At 61.9% G+C, this 18,573-nt stretch overlaps 1 protein-coding gene across 1 annotated transcript in view; it reads right to left on the reverse strand.

Moving 5' to 3' along the window:
* INTS1 (integrator complex subunit 1) overlaps positions 1-18,573 on the reverse strand; it is a 34,782-nt gene that overhangs the window by 12,740 nt on the left and 3,469 nt on the right. The window contains exons 4-27 of the mRNA XM_025379981.1: positions 16,920-17,116; positions 16,635-16,772; positions 16,228-16,387; positions 16,011-16,116; positions 15,731-15,917; positions 15,454-15,599; positions 15,106-15,247; positions 13,821-13,997; positions 12,977-13,085; positions 12,077-12,197; positions 11,480-11,557; positions 10,440-10,597; positions 9,731-9,827; positions 6,360-6,451; positions 6,130-6,190; positions 4,930-5,127; positions 4,490-4,619; positions 4,092-4,271; positions 3,758-3,907; positions 2,743-2,922; positions 2,551-2,655; positions 1,550-1,717; positions 1,340-1,451; positions 34-195 (exon numbers count right to left, since the gene is read on the reverse strand). Coding sequence (XP_025235766.1) covers positions 34-195; positions 1,340-1,451; positions 1,550-1,717; positions 2,551-2,655; positions 2,743-2,922; positions 3,758-3,907; positions 4,092-4,271; positions 4,490-4,619; positions 4,930-5,127; positions 6,130-6,190; positions 6,360-6,451; positions 9,731-9,827; positions 10,440-10,597; positions 11,480-11,557; positions 12,077-12,197; positions 12,977-13,085; positions 13,821-13,997; positions 15,106-15,247; positions 15,454-15,599; positions 15,731-15,917; positions 16,011-16,116; positions 16,228-16,387; positions 16,635-16,772; positions 16,920-17,116 — 3,354 coding nt within the window. The remainder of the gene's footprint in view (positions 1-33; positions 196-1,339; positions 1,452-1,549; positions 1,718-2,550; positions 2,656-2,742; positions 2,923-3,757; positions 3,908-4,091; positions 4,272-4,489; positions 4,620-4,929; positions 5,128-6,129; positions 6,191-6,359; positions 6,452-9,730; positions 9,828-10,439; positions 10,598-11,479; positions 11,558-12,076; positions 12,198-12,976; positions 13,086-13,820; positions 13,998-15,105; positions 15,248-15,453; positions 15,600-15,730; positions 15,918-16,010; positions 16,117-16,227; positions 16,388-16,634; positions 16,773-16,919; positions 17,117-18,573) is intronic.

Here is an 18,573-nt window from a genome sequence, read left to right on the forward strand (position 1 = left end):
GCCCCCACCACTCAAGCCCAGCCTGGGCCGTACCGGCATCCACCAGACGGAGCACCTCAGAACGGATCATGCGCAGCTTCAGCCAGTCCGGAAGCAGCAGCGCCTCCTCCGACGTGTCCACCAGGAAGGCAGTGGGCAGCGGCTTCTCCTCTGGAAACCAGATGTCCAGCAGTGCCTGGAACTCGCTGTCGTCGGCTTCAGGAAGGACAATGGGTGAGCAGCCTTCAGACCCGCCGGGAGCCCAGCCCCAAGCACAGCTGGTGCCAAGGCTAGAGGCACCTCCTCTCCCAAGGGGGAAACTGAGGCTTGGGAGGAGCACGGGGCTCCCGTGCTAGAGTACTTGCTATTCACGGATGCTCTGCGTAGGTGCACGCATTTGATCCTCACAGACACTGCAGGACGGCAAGCAGTATCACCGCCATTTTGTCTTGGCCAAGCGGACATGTGCGTGTCCCTGTCCAGCCCCTGCCCTCGAGGCTTTGCTTGGCTGAACCAGGTCCCATCCAGCTCTCTGGCTCCACAAAGCCAATGGGAAACCCCACAGACCCAGGGCCACACGGGGCCAGCTTCCCCTGCTGCCCTTCCCAAGGGTGACACCTGTGACTGCATCTGCCTCCCAGTAGGGCTCACCTCCCTGGCACAGCTCGCCCACATCCACCTGACCTCTGCAAGGGGGTTCACCACCCTGGCACAGCCTGCCCACATCCACCCGACCTCTGCAAGTGGGTTCACCACCCTGGCACAGCCCGCTCACGTCCACCCAAACCCCAGCAAGGGGGTTCCGCCCCCTTCCCCCACTGGCAGACACAATGGGGTGAACGTGGGAGCAGTTCCTGGTGTCAGCCAAGAACAAAGTGGAAGGCTGCAGCCACAGAGGGCATGGCTGGGTGGGCGCCGGATTCCCAACACTGCGCTGGCCAGAGCGTCCTCAGGGTCACATGCCCGGGCCCTGGGGAGAGGACCCGCTTGCCTGGCAGCCTCATGTCCCACCTCCACACAGTGAAACCCTGAGTTTGCCGCCTCCCAGGCACCGCAGGCCTACACAGATAGGCTGGGGCAGTGAGGACTCTGACTGCAGGCTACACCAGGCCCTCCAGCTCAGGGCTCTCCAGGCTGGGAGGACACACCACGCGGGGATCTCCCACGTGTCCACCAAGTGCTCAGAGACACGCGGAACGGACTGCAGCCTCCTCTTTAGGAGAGAAGCTAGGACACAGGGTGAAAGGGCTGGAGGGCTTCCCACCCAGAAGCAAGGCAAGGACGCGGAAGCCGCTGGGTGTGGTCAGGGCCATGGCCCGCCTGGCACGAAGCTGCCCTCCCAGTGCCCGTGGCGGCTCACCTCGCGGCGGGCCCAGCGTCAGCAGGATGACCATGGCGTGGACCACGAGGATGTGCATGGTGGCCGTCTCCCCGCTGCTCCAGCGCAGGAAGACCTGGTCCTGAGACTCCGACTGCGGGAAAGGAGGCGGAGTCAGGGCCGTGAGGTTCGGGGACCCTGGGCCAGCGCCAAGGGCACCAAGTCGGCACCGAGCGCGCTGCGCGGCCTCACCCAGCTGTAGACCTCCTCGCCCTCCTTGCTCTGCCGCATGCGCCTCACGTAGCGTGAGAAGATGGACAGCAGAGCGCTCAGCACGGCGTCCGACGCGGCACTCGGGGAGAGCTTGGAGAAGAGGTGGGACATGATGGTGGAGCGCTCCACGACCAGCCGGGCCACGTCCTGGTGTGTGGACAGGGGGGTGTCAGAGGCTCCAAGACAGCTCGGCTCTCCGGCCAGCTGGGGCGGCCTTATCGCAGGCACGTCCTCACTGGGATCTTAGGCAGAGCCCACGGCACCAGCACCAGCACCGCAGACCCTCACTCTGCCACAGGCCTCCAGGGGAGACGACCAGAGCTGGGTCGGACTCTCCAGGTGGGAGGGAGGACACGACTCTCACGGCCAAGGACAATGACCAGGCCCTGAAGGCAGACACTGCTGCCCTCTGCCCGGCAGCCACCATCTGTTCACCCATCGCTCATTCCCCAAGGACTCGGGCCACGAACTTTCACTAGGTCACAGCGCAGGCTGGGGACAGAGGACAGCAGTGCAAAGTTGGAAGATGCCCAGCGGAGAAGGACAGCACCCAGGAGAGAAGACAGGAGTCAGCGCCACACATGTAAGCCAGAGATGCTGAGGACAGCGGGCAGGTGCCCAGCGACCTGGGCCCACAGCCCAAACCCTCCTGGTGTGGGGGAGAGGGCTGATGGCTCAGATTCCACCCTGCTGTGAACAAGGCACCCTCATCCCTGTGACTTCGCACCCTCAGGAACTAGGGAGAAAGGCTCCAGGGAGTGAGTGGTGACTAAGGAAGGGACACAGGTGGCCACAGGGTCACAGAGGCCCCAGCACAGCAGCCGTGACAGCCCTCCCACCCTCAATGCTTCCCTGAGGCCCAAGAAGCCGCCAGCCCAGGGCACTGCACCACTGGCCCCATACCCTCCCCAGGGTGGGGTCTCTGTGCTGCCCCCGTCCCCTCCCCAGGGCCACTCTGCTGGCTGGCTCTGCTGCCTCACCAGGGCCAGGTCGCTGTGCTGGGCCTGCTCCTCCACAGGCGTGTGCTGGGACAGGTAGATCAGGTAGGCGCTGATGGTCTGGGGGTCGGTCTCCATATGGATTGCCTGGAGGGGAGGGTGGTCTGAGCAGCACCGGGGCAGGGCTGTGGCCCTCTCATCCCCGCCCACCGCGGCCCTGGTCAGCGCCCTCACCTGCTGCAGGGCCAGGGCTGTGGTGCTCCTGACGCTGTCGAAGAGAGGCAGGCGGGGCAGGTCCCGCAGCAGCCACTGGTAGCCCTGCAGCACATCTGTGTCCCCCACATCCTCCTCCATGGGGGGCTCCTTCTCCTCCCCGTCCCGCAGGCTGCCCTCCGAAAGCACGAGCGACAAACCCTGTGGCAGATACGCGTGAGCTGGGCTGGCTTCAGCAGTGTGGGCAGGGTCTCAGCCCGGCCCCGGGAGCACACGGCAGTGCCCTCAGAGCCCCGAGGAGAATGTGGCGCTTGCTTCCCAGGGGAGGCCACAGGGAAAAGGGAAAAATGAGACTGAGCTCTTTCTGTTAAACGCTTCTGTTCACGTTCGTGAAGCCACTCTGGACCCTCCCGTCCCCAGTAGCAAAGGAACAATAGGCAGGTGGCGGGGTCTGCCTTCACGTTTCACCAGCGCATCCCTCCTACGTGGGCAAGGAACTTAAAAATACAGTCGGGGTGAACTGAACACTCATTTTATTTTTACTTTCACTTTTTAAGACAGGGTCTCATTCTGTTGCCCAGGCTGGAGTGCAGTGGTGTGATCACAGCTCATTGCAGCCTCAACCTCCTGGGCTCAAGTGATTCTCCCATCTTAGCCTCCCAATGGCTGGGACCACGGGTGCATGCCGCCACACCCAGATAATTTTTTTCATCTTTTATTTTTTGTAGAGATGGGTCTCACTGTGTTGCCCAGCCTGGTCTCACACTCCTGGGCTCAAGTGATCCTACTGCCTCGGCTTCCAGGGTAGCTGGGAACACAGGCACACACTACCACACCCAGCTAATTTTTTCATTTTTTGTAGAGATGGGGTCTCCCTGTGTTGCCCAGGCTGGTCTCAAACTCCTGGACTCAAGGATGCTCCCACCTTGGCCTCCCAAAGTGCTGGGATTACAGGCCTGAGCCACCGTGCCTGGTCCCCAGCCTACTCATTTTAAACATGAAGAACGTGCGCAGGAAGACCCGCTCACCACCTCACCTTCATGGCCAGCACACGGGAGGCCACCTGGGAGGAGCCGAGGCGCCGCAGGAAGTAGTCCAGCACCTCACACGTTGTCTGCTCATCAGCCTTCGGGCCCAACAGCAGGTCCTGCAGGCGGCCCAGCAGCTGCCGCTGCTTCTGCTGCCTCTGTGGGGAGGAGGGTGCTCTCAGGGGTGCAAGTGACAGAACAGGCAGATGGGATGTGGGGTGTGGGGCGGGTGGGCCAAGGGGTGGGTGGCCCTGACAGGGGTGTGCGGTGAGAGGCGGGTGGGCTGAGGGGTGGGCAGCCCTGACAGGGGTGCGGGGTGAGAGGCGGGTGGGCAACCCTGACCTGCCGCTTCTTGGCCTTCTGCTCCTTGCTCTCGCCCTCATCGTCCTCCTCTCCGGAGGCAGCATCGTCCACAGCATCGTGCAGCAGGAACTCACACAGACACTGCACGGGCAGCACATCCAGGGAGCCCTCGCTGGACTGTACCAGGTCCGCCAGCCAGGGCATGGACTGCGAGGAGGCCTGGGCAGGTGACAGCAGCCCCCGCTTAGCGCCTTCTGGGCCCAACACCTGCCGCCAGCCCCCCGGGCGACCTTGGAGCCGGAAAGGGCAACACACAGCAGCCAGCTCATGGGCCTGGCATCCAGGTGTGTCCTGCCCGCTTCTGGCCACCAAGGCCTCTGGAAGGCTCCAGGCCTCCCGAGACCGCCATCTCTACCTCCTGGAGCCTCTGAGCTCACCTGCCGCTGGATGATGTGGAGGAGGAAGTCGGGGTTTCGGCTGCGGCACAGGAGGTGCCCGAGGCGGAGGGACTGGTTGAGGCTTTTCACTTGATCCAGGATGTGAGGGGGAGGCCTCCGAGGGGGCCCTCTGAGGGTCACAGAGGATATGATGTGTCAGCACGCCCTGAGCGGATCACCCCCAGAACACCCTCTCCTCCCATCCTTGCTTCGAGGGGCAGCCGACAGCCCGAGATAGGCGACCCGTCCTGACCTGGGATGTCCCCAAGGCCTGGCCCCACAGCAGTAAGCCAGGGACATGGGGATGGGGCTCCACAGGCCCTTTAGGGTCTCCCGCAGTGCAGTCGGTTCCGCCTGCTCCTTCAGCCTCTGTCCCACCCACACCAACCACCCATAGGTCCTGACGGCAGGCGTGGGGCAGGGCTGTGTGGGCTGCATACTGGGGGTCCAGGCTGGTGAGCTGCGACAGGAGGAGGCTGCTGCTCTCAGTGATGGTCTGCTTGGTAGACGCGGCTGCCAGGTGCCCCTCGAAGGCCAGGATCTCCTGCTTCTCCCGCTGGGCAGTCTGCAGCTCACGGTTCATCATCTCCGTCCGGGTCTCCTCATCCGTCAGGGTGCACGGCGGGTAGGAGTAGTTGCTAGGGCCAGAGAGAGGAGTGTGTCACCCTGTCCCCCACGAAAGGCTCACTCCCAGCGGACCACGCTCAGGGTTAAGAAGGGTCAAAACCCCTGTGGCCGCTCCTGCCTGCTGCACAGGAGTCAGGAGCACAGGGCGCCCGGGAGCATCCAGAGCTGTCAGAGCACGGCGAGAAGCCATGGCGCTGCCCCGAGGTGCGGTCCAGCCACGGCCTCGTCCTCCACAGGCAGCATGCCGCCCTTACCAGAGCCAAGGCCGCAGCATCAGAACCCAGCCTCCTCCCGGGCCGCCTCCCGCCCACGCCACCCACGCCGGGAGCACAGCCCAGTATGACAGCCACGCAGGCTCCACCCACCCATCCAAGGACTGACCTGCAGGGCAGGGACTCTCTGCCTTCAGAGGCACATATGGCTTTGGCGTGTTCCTATACCCAACTCCCCATGGCTGCTCTAATCTGAGCTCTGACCCCAAGGCCCCAAAGTCAATCTGCTCCTTCAGAGGTGGGGGAAGCAGTTGTGCCTCCCACCTCAGGACACACACACGCCCACTCCCCACAACGCACAGGCAGACACATGCCCGGTCACCCCAAAGCCACGGGCAGACACACGCCTGGTCCCCCCAAAGCCACGGGCAGACACACGCCTGGTCCCCCCCAAGCCACGGGCAGACACACGCCCGGTCACCCCAAAACCATGGGCACACACATACCCGGTCCCCACAAAACCACAGGCAGATGCACGCCCGGTCACCCCAAAACCACGGGCACACACACGCCCGGTCTCCCCAAAACCACGGGCAGACACACGCCCAGTCCCCACAAAACCACAGGCAGACACACGCCCACTCCCCACAGCACAACAGCCACACACACACCTGATCCCAACGACACACACCTGGTCCCCACGATACCTGCTCCCCACCCCAGGCTCCCCGAGGGGACGAGAGGACTCACTTCAGGCCCTGCTCCCCGCCCTGGGCCCACCGAGGGGATGTGCGGACTCACTTGGTCATCACCATCTCCATGAGCATCTTCAGGGTCGGGTACTCCTCCCACGCAGCCAGGCCTAGGGAACCGGAGGGTGTGGGGCTGGCCAGGCTCCCCTGGGCATCAGGCGTGTGATCCCACCCTCTCCCAGCTCCTCCTCTTGTCCCCCAAGTCCCAACAGACAAACTGCCCCAAAAGAAGGGCCAGCAGGGCCATGCGTGTGCCCGCGGCAGCCAGCAGGGGCTCACCGATGTTCTCTGGGTTGAATGCCGCGACGACCAGCAGGAGGGGCCAGGCCTTCCAGTAGAGGGTGGAGATAGCGAGGTTCGGAGGCTGGTACCTGGAAGGCAGGGGCGCCCCGATCGGGTCCAGCACACCAAGCTCAGCGCCAAGGATTGGCCGGGCCAGGCGGCAAAGCTGGGGCAGGGACGGTGCTGGCTCCCAGCTCCTCTCGGGACTGCCCTCCAGTGACACCTGTCCAAGCACCTGTGTGAGCCTGGCTCTGGGCTCCCTGTCCAGGCCCGACTCCAGCTCCGTCCTTACCTTTCTAAGTCTCTGTTTCTCATCTATAAAACGGGAGCAATGGTGGTTACATAATACATGCTCATTAAGTATCAGTGATTCTCATCTTCTACATGAGATGACAGACACCACCCCGGGAACCATCGAGATGGAATTGTAACGATACAATTACATTAAAGTATGGGCCCCTCAGGTGAGGAAACAATCCTAACTATGAGACAGATGTGAATTGAGACACGAGCCACATGCGGAGGCTGCCCAGAGGGAAAGACCACACCAGAAAGCAGAGTGGGCAGCAGCTGCCGAAGGAGAGAGAGGCAGGAGGACCTCGACCGCGGCAGGAGAACCTCGACCGTGGCATCAGAGAGCACGCGAGGCTCGGGTGCAGCATGGGATTCCGAGGTGCATCCGACCAAAACTCCACAATGCTGCTGAAACGGTGTCAGCTCTGGATAAACGGAAACCGCTGAAAGGGTGTGGGCTCTGGATAAACAAAAACCCCTGAAACGGTGTCAGCTCTGGATAAACGGAAACCCCTGAAAAGGTGTGGGCTCTGGATAAAGGGACACCTCTGAAAGGGTGTCGGCTCTGGATAAGGGGAAACCTGCCCACAGGCACAGATCGCAGGGTGTGGCCTCACTGACGAGGGGCTCCCCAGACTGACCCACGATTCTACACTGTCTCAAAATCCCAGTCAGCTGTTTTGCAGAAATTGACAAGCTCACGCTGAAATTCACATGGAAATGCAAGGACCCAGAACAGCCAAAACAATCCTGGGAAAGAACAAAGTTGGAAAACGCACTTCCCAGTTTTAAAACTCAGCCCTCATAGAGGATGGACACATACACCGACAGAACGGACGCGCAGACGGACAGAGCAGAGTTGAGTCGAGAGATCAACCCTCTCGCCTACACGCTACAAGAGTCCAGAGGTCAACCCTCATACTCAGGTGCAGACTGCCGAGAGCGCGCCAAGACAGCCCAAGGCGCAGGAACAGCCCTCTCAACAACAGTGCTGCAACAACCAGAATCAACACCAACAGAACGAAGCAGGGCCGCACCAAACATCACACATCAAGCGGATGACAGGCTCCAGAGACAGGGAGCGCCAAACTATAAGGTTCCTAGGAGAAAACGGGAGGAAGGCTTCGGGAGCGTGGGGCAGCCAGAGCATCCTAGGTACAACGTCAAAGCACACACAGTGGCAGCAGCACGAAGATGATTGGGCCTCCCCAAAGGTGAGCTCTGTGCCGCGTGGGTCCACAGAACGGAAGTGAGGGTCCAGGAACAACCCACATGGGTAACTACGACACGGAGCCAAAAGACCCTCATCAGGGAAAGACAGGCTTTCAACAACGGTGCCAGGACAGCTGGATGTCCGCACACAGAGGAATGAAGCCGGACCCCAGCCTCACACCATAAAAACTAAATCACAATGGCTCAAAGACCTGAACGTAAGAGCTGGGATGATAAAACCCTTGACAGAAAACACAGAATTAAATCTACATTATCCTGAACTAGGCAATGGTTTCTTAGATATGACACAAAAGCACAGAAACCAAAGATAAATAGGTAAAACTGGATTTGCTCAAAATTGAAAACTTCTGGCTAGGCGCAGTGGTTCCTCATACCTGTAACCCCAATACTTTAAGAGGTCAAGGCAGGAGGACTGCTTGAGCCCAGGGGTTTGAAAACAGCCTGGGCAATAAAGTGAGGCTCCATCTCTGCAGACACTAAAATTAGCTGGACATGGTAGCACATGCCTATAGTCCCAGCTACATAGGAGGCCAAGGCAGGAGGATCACTTGAGCCAGGGAGGTTGAAGCTGCAGTGAACCGTGACTGCACCACTGCACTCCAGCCTGGGTAACAGAGCAAGACTCCGTTCCCCACAAAAAATGGAAAATGCAAACCGAAACCACTGTGAGATACCGTCTCACCCCAGCAGGATGGCTCTGCTGAGAAACAGCCATGAGTGCGAGCGAGGATGGGATGGAGACCGGGAATGATCATGCAGCGCTGGCGGTGATCCAAGTGGGAACTCAAGGTGGGGGCAGCCGCTGGGGAGGGTCTGACAGAGCCTCAGTTAAACACCTGGCCCAGCAACCCCACTCCCAGCCACCTGCTCAAGAGAACTGAAGACACGTCCACACAGACTTGTCCACACATGCTCACGGCAGCACCGTTTGTCAGCAGAGGAGTGGAAGCAGCAGACGTGGTGTGTCCACACAGTGGGGCACCGTCAGCCACAAGGAGGACTTTGATACTGCCTCACGCTACAGCACAGGCGACCCCGGAAACAGCACACCCGGGAAAGAAAGCTGGTCACATGAGACCATGCACGGTAGGATGCCGTTTACAGAAAACGCCCAAAAGGCCACTCTACAGAGATGACAGCAGGTGAGCGGCTGCAGTGGGAGGAATGAGGAGTGACGGCTGGTGGGAATGGGGTTCTTTTGGGGGGACCAAAGAAGGTTCTACAATTAAATTACAATGAAGATTGTACAACCTGTGAACATCCTGAAAACACGGAACTGCACACTTTAGATGACACGTGTGTGAATTCTCTCTCCATAAAGCCGTGAAACACAGAGCATAAACTCGTTGTGTGAAAAATAATACACATATGTTAAACACAGGAGAAAAAAGTATGACTGAGCTGGAGACACGGGGGAAGACAACGGGGAAACGGCCCACTGGAACCCAGGTAAGGGTGGGACTCGGGCCCAGCCAGTCAAGGCCCGCAGTGGCCTCACTGGTCTCTGGAAACAGGTCACCAGCAGACCTGTGAGGTCAGCAGGGTGCGGGCTTGTCCAGGAGGGAGAGAGGAGCGGGGCGCGGGCTTACCCGGGAGGGAGTGGGGAGTGGGGCACAGGCTTACCCAGGAGGGAGTGGGGAGAGCGGTGCGGGCTTACCCGGGAGGGAGTGGGGAGCGGGGCGTGGGCTTACCCGGGAGGGAGTGGGGAGTGGGGAGTCGGGCGCAGGCTTACCCGGGAGGGAGTGGGGAGAGCGGTGCGGGCTTATCTGGGAGGGAGTGGGGAGTGGGGAGCGGGGCGCAGGCTTACCAGGGAGGGAGTGGGGAGCGGGGCGCGGGCTTACCCGGGCGGGAGCTGGATGTTTTCGGGGTGATGGTAGGTGCACAGGTTCAGAACGGCGTCAATCAGCTGGGTCCGCCCCACCTTCAGCACTTCCACATCTAAGACCAAGAACCACGCACAGGTTCTGGAGCTGCTCACAGACCATCAGGCACAGGCAGCGAGGGGACAGGCCCTGCTCGCGTGGCATCGGGGTGGGGTGGGGGATGCCGCGGGATGGGGCGCAGGCCTGAGCAGGGGAGCTGGGGGAAACAGGGCTTCTCACTGGGACACGAAGCACACCTTGCTCTGGGGCTCTGGGCCACACCCGGGCTGGGTCTAGAGAGCTGGCAGGGTTGCCAAGGGAGGGTAGGGAGGTGAGGACGGGGGCGTGGCCGGCAGGGTGGGGACCCGCAAGCCTCCGGGGGAGAGCCAGGCGAGGTGCGAGCTGGATTTAAAATCACTCTAACAGCCTCCTAAAGGAGGTGATGTGCCAGTTCCAGGACAAATTCCAAAACACGGGGCACTGACTGCATCACTGCCAAAGACACGCGCTTCTAAATTCCTAAGGGACAGATGCGGAGAAGGCAGGTCCCCAAGCCTCCCGGGGACCCAGGGCCCAGCTGAAGCGCAGCTTTGGGGAGTGCCCCAGAGATGCGTGCCAGCGCCGGGGTTTCTGCAGGGACAAGGGGAGCAGAGCCCAGCACAGGGGCCATCCCCTGGAGAAGCCATACCATCCGCCTGCACGGCCGCCGCCCGCTTCACCAGGTGGTCGGCGAGCTCCATGGCGTCTGCGGGCCCGAGCGGGAGCTCCCGGGACAGCCCGATGACCAGGATGCGCATCAGCGTGTCCTCCAGGATGGGCACCTCGGAGCACAGGCGGAGGAAGAAGCTGCGGGGTGGGGGGAGGCGTGACTCCCTGCGGGCTACCCACACCTTCCGGACCTGAGGGGCCGAGGTCAGGCCAGCCTTTCCCTCAGAGCCCACGGGCTGGCGGCAGAGGGCTGCTGCTGCCCCTCCAACCTGAGCCTCCCTTTGCAGGACAGGGGCCCCGGCTCTAAGTCTCGCCTGGGCAGGGGGAGAAGGGGAGGTTACCCCCACCCCGAGGCCTTTGGGGCTACACACACAGTCACTGGTTCCTATGGCCACCACATGGGAGGCTCTGCCACCCCACAGAGGCCAAGATGTTTCCTGCCGTCAAGGAGCCGGGAGCCAGGTGGCAGAGATGACCCCTCCACCTCTAAAGCCTGACGGGGAAAGCCGCAGTGAAGGTGAGGAGAGTGCCCAAGGCACGAGATGGGCACAGGGTGAACCAGCAGCAGCCCCAGGCGGGGGTAGAAGGGAGCGTAGGCCAAGAACCCACAGGGTCACCCACGGGACTTGAAGGGGGACAGAGTTGTGAGGCCAGCTGGCTGGGGAAGGACAGTGTGCAGCTGTCTGGACAAAAGCAGGGGCAGACTGCATTTGGGACCACGTAGAGGGTGGAGTGCCTGTGGACGCCCTGGGAGGCATCTGGAAGGTGGGAGTTTGGGGGAGGCTGTGGCTGGGGCTTAGAGTCACGTGGACACAGGCAGCGGCTGAATCCTTGCAGTGGCACAGGAACGCCAGCATAGCAGTGAGAGAAGGCACCCAGGGTTGTGGAGGAGGGACAGGATGGTGACGTGACCTTGAAAACAGCGGTCCAACTCCCACTGACCCCTCCTGCTGCAGCCAGTCAGGCACCCCCAGCCCTGCCCAGCCCAGCCCAGAGGAGCCCAGGAGGCAGTACACTCACTTGCGGTCACTCTCTGGTGGCCAGTTGTCCCACTTGTAGTAGGTCTCCGGCTGCTCTGTGAACAGCACCTTGTGCAGGCTGGGCAGGCAGAGAAGGGCCCTCAGTCACAATGTGGGTGCTCAGGGAGTAGCCTATTAGTTCCAGGGAAGGGACCCCGCTCCCACAGGCCCAAGTGCTCAGAGGCGGGGCTGCCTGATGCCAAGTTCAGCACCTCCTCACAGCACCACCAAAGAGCCCAGGGACCACTCACGGGGCTGCCGGGCTGGACAGCACCCGACCGTCCTTTCTAAAATCGCTGCAGAGAAATGCAGGCCCGAGCCTGACAGCCCCACCCCAACCAAGGCAGAGGCCCCACGGGAGGCTCCAATGTACACAGGGTGACATGCCTGCAGCGTGACGGCTGCTGCTGTCCAGAGAGGGGACAGGCTCCCGTGTGGGGCCCTGGCTTGTCCCAGCTCAGTGGGGTGTGGGGCAGGGGCTGTGCGGGGCCCTGGCTTGTCCCGGCTCAGGGGGGTGTGGGGCAGGGGCTGTGTGGGGCCCTGGCTTGTCCCAGCTCAGGGGGGTGTGGGGCAGGGTTGCGCGGGGCCCAGGCCGCACCAGTGCACGTAGTCCTTGGGGGCGAGCTTGCTGATGGAGGGGACCACAGTGTGAAGCCACCAGACGGCATCCCGCTGGATGGCAGCGATCTGGTTCTGGAATGAGCGGAGTACTTCCAGATCTGCAACAGACACGCAGCTTAGTGGCCCATCCAAGCCACGGGCTGAGGGGCCACAGGATCCAAGCCACAGGCTGAGGGGGGCCACAGGATCCAAGCCACGGGCTGAGGGGGCCACAGGATCCAAGCCACGGGCTGAGGGGGCCACAGGATCCAAGCCAGGGCTGAGGGGCCACAGGATCCAAGCCATGGGCTGAGGGGCCACAGGATCCAAGCCATGGGCTGAGGGGCTACAGGCACCCCTAGGGTTCCAGCTCAAGGCTGGCACTTGGGAGGGGGTAACTCAGGGCACCCCCAGCTTCTGGACCATTCCTGGCTGGAATAACACCCCAGGGAGCATGGAGTAACCCTGACACACACGTGGGTGACCGGAATCCTCGTGTCGCGAGTGACTCGCTCCGGTCAATGGCTGAGAGGGCTTCTGCAGCCCAGTCTTCCTGCAAACCCACAATCAAACACCCAGACTGGCCCAAACACCACCTCCCCTCCCCTCCCACCCACGGCTGGGGCCACCATGCCTGCAGTGTCCCCACGCTGGGCCAGAGCTGGAGCACACAAAGGACACTCAGGGAGAACAGGGCCTGATCCTGCAGCTGGGGTGAGGTCTGGATGGACAGGAACCGGGACGGCAGCTTCCAGGCTCTGTGTCCCTGAGTGGCTGTGCTGTGGGACCGCTCCTCCCGGGCGGTCAGAGGACAGTGCAGCCACAGAGAACCACCGGCCACCAGCCTGGACCTGAGACCCCCCCACCGAGCAAGGCCGGGCCACCCCCGCGTCCTTACTCCTCTTTTCTCCTTTGTCCCAGGCGATGCCAGCCTCCTTCACCTGCGCTGTGATGCCCAGCATCATGGACACCGCCAGCACGTCGGTGATGTGCACCACGAAGCGTTCCTGCAGGCGCAGCACGAGGTCTGATGCAGGAAGGGATACCCGGAGCCCCACTCCACACCCACGCGGGCGCAGCACGGGGTCTGTATCCAGAATGGACACCCGGGAGCCCCACTCCACATACACGTGGCGCACACGCACACACTTGCACACGCACACACACAAGCAGGGATCCAGAGAGCGCCCAGGAGGACCAGTTGGGAGGGGTCTGACAGGAGGGGCACCAGGCCAGTGACTCAAAAGGTCCTGTCTGGCCACGGGAGGGAGGTTCAGTCAACAGAGATATACAAAGCCCCGTTCGCCAAACAGGCCACCCCAGCAGGCTGGCTGCCAGTTGGCTGCAGGGACCTGGCATCTCTGTGATCCGCTCTCACTGTGCCTTCCAGCATCAGCTCCCTCCGCACCCCTTGCACAGTCTCCAACCCAGCCAGGCAGCCCGCGGCCCCGCCCTGCCTCCCTGCCCACACACTCGCCTTCCTCCCGGCAGCAATCCGTCCCACCCAGCCCAGGGGTTGCCGGTTTCCCCGCACCTGGTCAGCACCCCCTGGGTCCTCACACAGGACGGAGCCCATGCTACCCTCTGGGATGCATGGCCACAAACAGCCTCACTCAGCCCCGTACCCACGCTCAGCCAGAGCACCCGAAGGGGCGGAATGTGCGTGGGACCCAGGGTGAGGGGGATGGCGGCACGTGGGACCCGCAGTGAGGGAAAGGCGCCCCAGCGGCAGGGGCTGGCACCTTGAACTCCATCTCCAGGTATTGTGGCTCCTTGCGCTCCTGCATGAGCCCCAGGCAGAAGGCCTGGAAGTTGATCTCGTGCTTGGTCTGCTTGATGATCTCCCGCAGCAGGGCCCGTGAGGCCCGCAGGTAGTCGTCCTTGTTGGTCAGCAGGTCCTGGAACACCATGGCCAGGAACTGGGGCAAAGAGAGGCTGTGTGGGAGGCTGCCCAACGCTGCCGACCCTGTCACAGGCCCCTCCAGGAGCACACGCCCCGGCTCCTTCCCACAGCACCCGTGGGGGTGGTGCCCGAGGATGCTGCAGCGGGTCTCAGGCAGTGCCGGGCATGGGGTGGCGGGCTCCTTGCTCTACTGGCTGCCAGCCCTTGGCGAGCAGGGGCCACATCTGATTCCCCTCTCGGCAACCGGCACGTGGGGAGTTGGTCCTCGTGAAATGAGGAGAAGGATTAATTAACAGACGCTGGGGGTGTGGGACACCAAGCGGCAGAGTCATAGAAGTGCGTGTGCCATCTCAGCCCAACCACGCGCCACAGGCTGAACAGAAACCAAAGACCACCACCCGAGATCTGAAAGGATGCACCCCCGTCTCAAAATGCTGGGCTGCAGATGACAGCGCCAAGCCGGAGCGGCTGTGCCTGCCTCCCTCGTGTTTCGCACGCCGCAGAGCCCACCGGGAGGCCTGACGTGCTAGTGGCAACGGGAGCATCTCCCCAGTCCGCTTCAAAGGACACACGGGAATCCAAGGGTCCTACAGCCAGGGCTACAGGGAGTCCTGCTTAACTGAGGGACCCACTGCACAGAAGGCAGGTCTGGGCCAGGCACAGGGGCTCACGCCTGTCATCCCAGCGCTTTGGGACGCTGACGCAGGAGGACCACTTGAGCCCAGGAGTTTGAGGCCAGCCTGGGCCACATAATAAGACCCCGTCTCTACAAAAAATTTTAAAAACCACCTTATTATCCAAAGGCCGGAATGAGCTTGAGAAATAAAAATACAAGCTGGCAGGTCTGGGTCTTAGCTCAGAAACCTGGGTGGCTTTTAAGGCTCAGTGTGGCTCCCTCCTAAATGGACAGAGTGTCCGTTTCTGAGAAAGATGCTGGGCGCTGTGGCTGCACCCACTCTAGAAATGGCTCAACCTCATGCCCAAGTGAGTTTCAAAAGCTCCTTCCCGAGCCCCAAGGGCATTCTCCCACAAAGCCCCACCAATCCGTGGGCTTCCCCAGACGCCAGGTGTCTCTCCAGCCCGTAGCCCCCCATTCAGGTGTGGAGGGCAAGGCCTAGGCCTACCTTGGGCGCCAGGTCAGAGCTGTGCTGCAGCGCGGTGTAGAGGACCTGCATGTTGTTGGGGTTCCGGGCGCTGGAGAGCTCATTGAAGATCACCAGCTTGATGGTGCTGCCCAGGTTGTCCTTGTGCGCGCTCAGCAGCTCCCTGGGTGTGGGAGCCAGGCAGGTGAGGGTGCAGGCCCCATCCCCGTTCTGCCTGCACCCCCGCTCTGCCCCTGCCCGCCACTTTGCCCACACCCCTGCTCTGCCTGGCACCCCACTCCGCCCGTACCCCCGCTCCGCCCCTCACCCCGTTCCCCCCGCACCCCCGTTCCGCCCCTGCCCACCGCTCCACCCCTGCCCGCCTCGCACCTGATGCACAGCATGAAGTGGTTGAGGAGGACTTTGGGCTTGAGGCGGATCTTGATCAAATGTGAGATGACGTCCATGTCTTCAGAACCATGCGTGTTGCAGTTCATACAGACGGACATCAGCAGGTCCTGGGCCGGCCGGGTCAGCTGCGGGGCCGCGGAGGGAGCTGTGGGCTCACGGCCACCCCGGCTGTGGGACCACACGGAGCCTGCCCCCACCCCCTGCCGGGCACTCCTGCCCCACCACCCCCGCGACCCCGCCCCAGGCACCCCCGCACCTTGGGGTTCTGCAGCCACATCTCCAGCTTCTGCACCGCCAGCAGCCGCACCTCCTTGTAGCCGCAGGTGGAGGTGAGGAGCCGCAGGAGGTTCCTGGAGACGTTGTCAATGGGCTGGCGCCGGTTCAGCTGGTCCCGTAGCATGTCCAGGACGTACTCCTCCACACTCTCCGCGAGCTCTTCGTACCTAGGTCAGAGAAGGGAGCAGGGAAGGAGGAAGGCGGCCCCGAGGCACCTGTCCCAACCACCTCCCACTGGGACCAGGCGGGCACGCAGCTACCTGGGCATGAGCTGGCCCTCCTGCTCGGGGCTCAGTTTCTCCTCTGCGATCAGCAGCTCCGTCTGGCTGTCCTCCTCCTCCGTGAGGGAGGGGTGTGGGCTGCTCCCTGCAGACCAAGGAGAGGGCTCCATGCAGCACCTCCCACCCGCCTGAACTCCCAACCCTCCCCTGCCCTGGGGCTGGACACCCGCCCTCCCCAGCCGGCAGTGTCTCTCACCCGCGCCCAGGTCGCCAGCGCCGCGGCCCGCCTCCCCCTGCAGCAGCACACTCCTGGGGGGCATTCTGGTGTTGAAGGCCGTCTGGATGTTGTCCACAAACGTCTTACAGTGAGGGCTGTCCACCCAGATCCGCTCCCCCAGGGAGTCCTCGATGTACACCTGTGTGGGAGCCACACCCTCAGCCCCGAGCCCAGCCGGGCAGCCAGGCTGGAGAATGTCTGCCTGCGGCCCAGGGACTGGGCGCCCAGGCAGCCCTCTGCAGCTTCTGGGTGCAGAGGGGACTGTGCCATGACCATCGGGGCTGTCAGACACAGTCCTCTGGAGAGAACACCCTCCTGCTTTTCTCCCGCCCCCGCCCCGCCCATGGCCCTCTGCTGTCTTCACCGTCTAGGGAGAGGCCACTCACCTTGACAAAGATCTCGGGCCAGTTCTCGTCCTCCTCGTAGGCGGCCATGAGGAGGTTACAGGCCAGCACGGACACCAGGCTGTTCCCCTTGGCCTTGAAGTTGATGGAGGCGTCCCGCCGCAGGAGGCTGCACAGAGCCTGCCAGGGAGGGTGCATGTGACGTGGGAGCCTTGCTGGCCCCAGAGGCAAAGTGGGGTGGGCCGGGCAGGACACTGAAGGGGGAGGTGAGGAGGGGAGCCGAGGGCCCCAGCCCTACTTGCCTCCCGCCAGGGGCCCGGCTCGCACCTCGATGACGCCTTCGGTGGCGAAGATGTTGGGCTTGATCTTGGCCAGGTACATGAGGCTCAGGTAGAGGGTGCTGTCGGGCTTGGCGCGGGTGACCTTCAGCTGCTTCACGGCCCCGCACAGCACGCCCTCGATCCTGTCGTCGTTGCCTTCCAGCTCGGCCGCCTCGATCTCGTCCAGCAGCACCGTGGGCAGCACTGGCCGGGGCAGGTGGTACAGTCAGAGCAGGGACAGGGCAGGGTCGCCCCAAAGCCTTGGGACACCGGTAAGACCACGAGGAACCCGGAGCTCTCAGGGTCGGCGCTGCCATGGACCAGCCATCCACCCTCAGGAGAGTTCCCACAGGGGACAAGCACCCCACCAGATGGTCCCCTCAACACAACAGGCTGCCCCACAGGCCTCAGCACTGGCCCTCCAGCCACTCCAGTCCTGGCTCCACTGTGTCCCACATGGCTACCCCGAAGGCTACAGACATTTCCCAGCAAGTCAGGCAACCTGCAGCGTTACTTTCCACTGAATCGCGGCTCCACTGAATACTTTCCACTGTGGACCACGGCACAGCAGCCCTCTCTTCACACCTGCCCCGGCTCCAGTCTCCAGCATGCTCTTCTCCCCTTTTCACCCCTCTTTCCATGGGTGCTCGACTCACAACCTTCCTCCAGATGAGTACCTGACCCTCCCACAACCTCCGAGGAGTACCAGGGCCAGCACACACCTTTCCTCTCCTATTGTCTGCCACTGTTGGATCAGAGGTTTTCTCATTTTCATTCTGATTCTTCTCTGACCCAGGAGTTTTTAGGACTGTGTTTTAAATATCCACACACAGCCGGGCACGGCGGCTCGCGCCTGTAATCCTGCCATTTTGGGAGGCTGAGGCGGATGGATCATCTGAGGTCAGGAATTCGAGACCAGCCTGGCCAATACAGTGAAACCCTGTCTCTACTAAAAATACACGTTAGCCAGGCATGGGGGTGCATGCCTGTAATCCCAGCTACTTCGGAGGCTAAGGCAGGAGAATCACTTGAACCTGGGAGACGGAGGCTGAAGTGAGCCGAGATCGTGCCACTGCACTCCAGCCTGGGGACAGTGCAACACTTCGTCTCAAAAAATAAATACATAAGCCGGGCACGGTGGCTCACGCCTGTAATCCCAACACTTTGGGAGGCCAAGACAGGTGGATCACGAGGCCGGGAGATCGAGACCATCCTGGCTAACACAGTGAAACCCTGTCTCTACTAAAAATACACAAAATTAGCCGGGTATGGTGGCGGGTGCCTATAGTCCCAGCTACTTGGGAGGCTGAGGCAGGAAAATGGCATGAACCCGGGAGGCGGAGCTTGCAGTGAGCCGAGATTGCGCCACTGCACTCCAACCTGGGCTACAAAGCAAGACTCCGTCTCAAAAAAAAGTAAATAAAATAAAAATAAATAAAAAGTAAATATCCACACAGACATGTGGACAGAGGCATTGTAATCCACCTTAACTGCACCTGGGACAAAGACTTGAAAGAAATTTTCTGGGCCGGGCGCGGTGGCTCAAGCCTGTAATCCCAGCACTTTGGGAGGCCGAGACGGGCGGATCACGAGGTCAGGAGATCGAGACCATCCTGGCTAACACGGTGAAACCCCGTCTCTACTAAAAAAATACAAAAAAC

Source organism: Theropithecus gelada, chromosome 3 (assembly GCF_003255815.1).
Source record: "Theropithecus gelada isolate Dixy chromosome 3, Tgel_1.0, whole genome shotgun sequence".
Taxonomy (NCBI): Eukaryota; Metazoa; Chordata; class Mammalia; order Primates; family Cercopithecidae; genus Theropithecus; species Theropithecus gelada.